Source organism: Oncorhynchus clarkii, chromosome 17, assembly GCF_045791955.1.
Source record: "Oncorhynchus clarkii lewisi isolate Uvic-CL-2024 chromosome 17, UVic_Ocla_1.0, whole genome shotgun sequence".
Taxonomy (NCBI): domain Eukaryota; kingdom Metazoa; phylum Chordata; class Actinopteri; order Salmoniformes; family Salmonidae; genus Oncorhynchus; species Oncorhynchus clarkii.
The window spans coordinates 82,800,684-82,807,663 of record NC_092163.1 but is presented as its reverse complement, the minus strand read 5'-3'; the positions used below and the strand labels follow the sequence as shown (position 1 = coordinate 82,807,663).

At 48.9% G+C, this 6,980-nt stretch overlaps 1 protein-coding gene across 2 annotated transcripts in view; it reads left to right on the top strand.

The window, feature by feature from the left end:
* Positions 1-295: 295 nt before the first annotated feature.
* The window catches only part of LOC139371465 (plasma membrane calcium-transporting ATPase 2-like), a 186,607-nt gene continuing 179,922 nt past the window's right edge, over positions 296-6,980 (top strand). Inside the window, exons 1-2 of one of the 2 annotated variants that reach the window (XM_071111899.1) lie at positions 296-324; positions 460-1,211. In XM_071111899.1, the coding sequence (XP_070968000.1) occupies positions 1,007-1,211 (205 nt within the window). In that variant the 5' untranslated portion in view covers positions 296-324; positions 460-1,006. Of the gene's footprint in view, positions 325-377; positions 1,212-6,980 lie in introns of those variants that run through there. The other variant, XM_071111901.1, reaches the window with a different exon arrangement.

The following is a 6,980-nucleotide window of genomic DNA, read 5'->3' as shown; positions in this document are numbered from 1 at the left end:
CTATAAACCCTTCTGTTCTCTCTCTGCTCTGTAGCTATAAACCCTTCTGTTCTCTCTCTGCTCTGTAGCTATAAACCCTTCTGCTCTCTCTCTGCTCTGTAGCTATGAACCCTTCTGTTCTCTCTCTGCTCTGTAGCTGAGCCCTTCTGCTGTGGTGTGTGCTGGCGTCAGAGCGCTCAGTACCTCCCTCGCTCGCTCAATCACTCACTGCTCCTACCGCAGTGGCAGCCTCCCCCCCTCCGCTCTGTCCTCCTCTCTCTCACACACACAATGCGGCTCAGCAGCACACACAGCCTGGGCTCTTACTCTCCTCATTCATCACCGGTATGGTCGCTCTGTTCTGCTCTTTACCACAGTCGCTGATATAGACTCACCGAGCTACCGCCCAGCCGCTTTCTCACCTTCTCTCTCTCTCCTTCTCACCCTTTCTCCCTCTCTCTCTGTCTCTCTCTCTCTCAGAAGGAGTAATGGAGTGGACCACCATGTAGACAGTCTGCAGCCAGAGACAGAAGAGAAGCTAGAAGCTGCAGAATGGGAACATAACCTCTGGAGCGGCTCTTTGATTGCTGCCATGAAATAAAGCGCACTGAGAACAGAAGGGATGTTATTATCTTGTGGACGGTCCTCTGCTCCTCTCGCTGGTCTAACTTGCTTCTCTTAGTGTTCTCCTGGATGGTCGTGTGGTTATACGGTATTTTCTCCACGTCGCTCACTTATTAAGGGAACTGTCTGTATCTCAAACCGAGGATTTAGATGTTTCGCCCTCTGTCCGTCCGCGGGTGCTGCAGCATCACGGCTCTCTCTCTCTGACCTAGAGATATATCGTCTGGTTTCTCCGGTATCACCGGGCACATTCCAGTGTCATTCATCCCTCTCTCGCTCCCCCTCTCTCTCTCTCGCTTTCTCTTTCCCTTTCTTCATGTTAAGAATCTCTCTTTCTCTCAACCTACACGACTCATTGAGTTTTGTTTCTGCGTCAAGATACTGAGCAGCTAGTCAAGCCACAATGGGGGACCTGACGAACAGTGATTATTACGCTAAGAACCAAGGAAACGATGTCAGCAGTAACCACGAGGGGGGCTTTGGGGTCTCGGTCATGGAGCTGCGCGACCTCATGGAGCTGAGAGGCAGCGAGGCGGTGGTTAAGATCCAGGAGGAGTACGGGGACATGGACGGGCTCTGTCAACGGCTCAGAACATCACCCACAGAAGGTGAGTCACACGACTTCACACCGGCCTCCGGGCTCTCTCACTCTATGTGTGTGTGTTTAAATGGCTGTGTGTGTTTTAATGGCTGTGTGTGTGTGTGTGTGTGGGTGGGGGTTGGTGGGTGGGGGGTGTCAAACCCAGCAAGTGTTAAAGAGGTGTTTTGTAACACTGGAGAATATGATATTCCCATATGATGCAGTGCATGACATGTATGAGTTAGAATTAGGTCACTTACACAATGTCTACGATTAAAATGCTATGTCTACGAATAAAACGCTATGTCTACGAATAAAACGCTATGTCTACGATTAAAACGCTAGGTCTACGAATTAAACGCTAGGTCTACGAATTAAACGCTATGTCTACGATTAAAACGCTATGTCTATGATTAAAACGCTATGTTTATGATTAAAACGCTGTCTAAGATTAAAACGCTATGTCTACGATTAAAACGCTATGTCTACGATTAAAACGCTATGTCTACAATTAAAATGCTATGTCTATGATTAAAACGCTATGTCTACGATTAAAATTCTATGTCTACGATTAAAACGCTATGTCTACGATTAAAACGCTATGTCTACGATTAAAACGCTATGTCTACGATTAAAACGCTATGTCTACGATTAAAATGCTATGTCTACGATTAAAACGCTATGTCTACGATTAAAACGCTATGTCTATGATTAAAACGCTATGTCTATGAGAACAAAACCCCTCAGCCACTAAGTCATTTCAACAAGGACTGAAAAACTGGTTGTGTGCTGAAGTAGTGTAGTCCTAAAACACTGGACAGCATAAGCAATGTTATATCGAGTATATCTTTCTGTAACTAGAAGCACAGATCCCAGAAAAGCGTTTGAAAAGCCTTAAGATACTGTTATATAAACATGTCTTAAAACACAGTACAGCATATCCATCCACTACTGGCACACCCACATGATGTGTACGACACCATGAGCACTTAAAACACACATTTGAATGACAGTTATGAAATGCCTCCGTGCTGTGCTGTGGTTAGCCCCTTGCCTGACGACCTCCATGCTGTGGTTAGCCCCTTGCCTGATGACCTCTGCGCTGTGGTTAACCCCTTGCCTGACGACCTCCGTGCTGTGGTTAACCCCTTGCCTGACGACCTCCGTGCTGTGCTGTGGTTAACCCCTTGCCTGACAACCTCCGTGCTGTGGTTAACCCCTTGCCTGACGACCTCCGTGCTGTGCTGTGGTTAACCCCTTGCCTGACGACCTCCGTGCTGTGCTGTGGTTAGCTCCTTGCCTGACGGCCTCCGTGCTGTGGTTAGCCCCTTGCCTGATGACCTCTGCGCTGTGGTTAACCCCTTGCCTGACGACCTCCGTGCTGTGGTTAACCCCTTGCCTGACGACCTCCGTGCTGTGCTGTGGTTAACCCCTTGCCTGACAACCTCCGTGCTGTGGTTAACCCCTTGCCTGATGACTTCTGTGCTGTGCTGTGGTTAGCCCCTTGCCTGACGGCCTCCGTGCTGTGGTTAGCCCCTTGCCCGATGGCCTCCGTGCTGTGGTTAACCCCTTGCCTGACGGCCTCCGTGCTGTGGTTAACCCCTTGCCTGACGACTTCTGTGCTGTGCTGTGGTTAGCCCCTTGCCTGACGGCCTCCGTGCTGTGGTTAGCCCCTTGCCTGACGGCCTCCGTGCTGTGGTTAACCCCTTGCCTGACGGCCTCCGTGCTGTGGTTAACCCCTTGCCTGACGACCTCCGTGCTGTGCTGTGGTTAACCCCTTGCCTGACAACCTCCGTGCTGTGGTTAACCCCTTGCCTGACGACCTCCGTGCTGTGCTGTGGTTAGCTCCTTGCCTGACGGCCTCCGTGCTGTGGTTAGCCCCTTGCCTGATGACCTCTGCGCTGTGGTTAACCCCTTGCCTGACGACCTCCGTGCTGTGGTTAGCCCCTTGCCTGATGACCTCTGCGCTGTGGTTAACCCCTTGCCTGACGACCTCCGTGCTGTGGTTAACCCCTTGCCTGATGACTTCTGTGCTGTGCTGTGGTTAGCCCCTTGCCTGACGGCCTCCGTGCTGTGGTTAGCCCCTTGCCCGATGGCCTCCGTGCTGTGGTTAACCCCTTGCCTGACGGCCTCCGTGCTGTGGTTAACCCCTTGCCTGACGACTTCTGTGCTGTGCTGTGGTTAGCCCCTTGCCTGACGGCCTCCGTGCTGTGGTTAGCCCCTTGCCTGACGGCCTCCGTGCTGTGGTTAACCCCTTGCCTGACGGCCTCCGTGCTGTGGTTAACCCCTTGCCTGACGACTTCTGTGCTGTGCTGTGGTTAGCCCCTTGCCTGACGGCCTCCGTGCTGTGGTTAGCCCCTTGCCTGACGGCCTCCGTGCTGTGGTTAACCCCTTGCCTGACGGCCTCCGTGCTGTGGTTAACCCCTTGCCTGACGACCTCCGTGCTGTGGTTAACCCCTTGCCTGACGGCCTCCGTGCTGTGGTTAGCCCCTTGCCTGACGACTCAAACTGAATTGTCCCTCTGCTGCATGTTCGCTGCGTTCTTCAGTCTGATACTGACATCGTCGAAGTCGTTTGTGGTGACGTCAAAAAGAGGGTTGTTGTACAAAACAAAGTCATCAGTGATTTGGATGATCTCTAACCAATCAGAGTATGAAAGCCAATGCCACATTTTCAAAAACACTGCTATACCCAAGTGTGTTCTGGCTCTTGGCCAAACACCACGGTTTCTGGGACCAATCAGACGGTCTAGAAATCATAAGGGACGGATCAGATCCAGACTCATCGAGGAGAGAAGAAACTAATGTCTGTCGGTGTAGCATAACGTTTGGCCGTAGCAAGGAGTCTGGGTGGCCAGGCAACTTTGCCCCCTGTTAGTGAGCAAGGAGTCTGGGTGGCCAGGCAACTTTGCCCCCTGTTAGTGAGCAAGGAGTCTTGGTGGCCAGGCAACTTTGCCCCCTGTTAGTGAGCAAGGAGTCTGGGTGGCAACTTTGCCCTCTGTTAGTGAGCAAGGAGTCTGGGTGGCAACTTTGCCCCCTGTTAGTGAGCAAGGAGTCTGAGTGGCCAGGCAACTTTGCCCCCTGTTAGTGAGCAAGGAGTCTGGGTGGCCAGGCAACTTTGCCCCCTGTTAGTGAGCAAGGAGTCTGGGTGGCCAGGCAACTTTGCCCCCTGTTAGTGAGCAAGGAGTCTGGGTGGCCAGGCAACTTTGCCCCCTGTTAGTGAGCAAGGAGTCTGGGTGGCCAGGCAACTTTGCCCCCTGTTAGTGTGCAGGGACATTGCTTTCGTTAGACATTTCCAGAGCCAGCCACTTCCTCTCTCTCTCCGTCTCTAAATTAAATTCAAAGGACTTTATTGGCATGGGAAACATATGTTTACATTTTTAATTTTACCTTTATTTAACTAGGCAAGTCGGTAAATTAAGAACAAATTCTTATTTTGAATGACGGCCTAGGAACAGTGGGTTAACTGCCTGTTCAGGGGCAGAACGACAGATTTGTACCTTGTCAGCTCAGGGATTTGAACTTGCAACCTTTCTGTTACTACACTCTAACCACTAGGCTACGCTGCCGCCCCCCACACATTGCCAAAGCAAGTGAAATAGTTTATTTCACTTTTGATTATTATCTATCAGAAATTAACAGTAAACATTACACTCACAAACGTTTCAAAGGAATAGAGACATTTCAAATATCATGTTATGGCTATATACAGTGTTGTAATCATGTGGCGCAGGTGGTATGGCATGGTGTTTGTAATGCTAGGGTTGTGTGTTCAATTCCCACGGGGAACCAGTATGGAAAAGTACAGAAAATGTGTCTGCACACTACTGTCAGGCACTCTGGATAAAAGCCTCTGCTAAATGACTGAAATGTAAGTAAGAACAGAAATATGGGTTGTATTTATGTAGGCAGTAGAGGAGGGGACTAAGCACACACTCCTGAGGAGCCCCTTGTTGAGGGTCAGCATTGTGGAGTTGTTGTTGCCTACCCTTACCACCTGGGGCTGGCCAATCAGGAAATCCAGTTGCAGAGGGAGGTGTTTTTAGTCCCAGGGTCCTTAACTTAGTGATGAGCTTGGAGAGGACTATAGTGTTGAACGCTGAGCTGTAGTTCGCATTCTCACGTAGTTACTTCCCCTCTTGTCCAGGTGGGAGTTGGGAGTGAGATTGCATCATATGTGGATATATTGAGTTGTTTTGCAAATTAGAGTGGGCCTGGGATGATGGTGTTGATTAGTGCCATGACCGGCCTTTTAAAGCACTTCATCGTTACATATTTGAGTGCTCCAGGGCGATAATAATTTAGTCAGGTTACCTTTGGTACTCTTGGGAACAGGAACAATGGCTTGAAACACATTGGGATTACAGACTGGGGCAAGGAGAGATTGAAAATGTCTGTGAAGACATCTGCTAACTGTTAACCTGTTTAAACGTTTTGCTCATATCGGCCACGGAGAGTCGAGATCACACAGTCATCTGGAAAAACAGGGGCTTTCACGTAAGGCACAGTGTAATATTCCTTGAAGCATAAAAGGTATTTAGCTGGTTCTGGAGCATCTCGTGGTTCCCCCTTGTAATCCGTGATCCGTCTGCAAGCCCTGCCACATACGACTAGTGTAGTAGCCGATGTAATAGAATTACACCTTCCTCCTAATATTGTCCTTTTGAGGGGTTTGATGTCTTGTTTGGGGTCGTAGTGGGATTTCTTGTACGCATCGATGTCTGTAGACTTTAGCTCAGCACATCTGTTGCCTGTAATCTATGGTTTTTGGTTTGGATACGTTCTTATAGTCGCTGTGGGGACGACATCGTCTATGCACTTATTGACGAAGCGCGTGACGGTTATGGGGAACTTCTCAGTGTTATGGGATGAATCCCGGAACATATCCCAGTCTGTACTAGCAAAACGTGTAGCCTTGCGTCTGCTTCGTCTGACCACTTCCATATTGAAGTACTGGTACTTCCTGTTGGAGCTTTTGTTTGTAATTAGGAAGCAGAATAATGTAGTCATGGTCAGATTTGCCTAAGGGAGAACGAAGCAGTGCCTTGTGGGTAGAATACAAGTGGTGTAGAGTTTTAGCTCCCCTAGTGGCGCAGGAGACAGGAAGTGAGGTAGGACGGTTTTATGTCTCACAGGGTGAAAGTCTCAACCCACCAGAAACGCTGCCTCTGGGTGAGCGGTTTCGTTTTTGTTTATGGCTCCATACAGTTCGTTGAGTGCCAGAGTGGTGTTGGCTTATGGGAGGAATGTAGACATCCATGATAATTACAGATGATAACCCTCTTGGTAGATAACAGGGTCTACAGTTTACCATGAGGTATTCTATATCAGGTAGAGGTCTACAGTTTACCATGAGGTATTCTATATCAGGTAGAGGTCTACAGTTTACCATGAGGTATTCTATATCAGGTAGAGGTATTCAGGTAGAGGTATTCTATGCCAGGTAGAGGTCTACAGTTTACCATGAGGTATTCTATATCAGGTAGAGGTCTACAGTTTACCATGAGGTATTCTATATCAGGTAGATTAAAGAGTCTACAGTTTACCATGAGGTATTCTATATATGGTGAGCAACATCTAGAGATTTCCTTCAAATATGAAGCAGCACATCACTTGTTATTTATGATAAAAACGTATCTTCTCCACCTTTCCAGTTCCCCAGAAGCAGCCGCCCGATCCCCCAAAAAAGTAATTGTAAATATAATGAAAGTCACTATATAGCAACGTTGGGCTGGAATTAGTAAGATGTTGCCCTTCTCTGTCAGCGTCATCCTGTCATACTAGAGTATGTTCTCCTG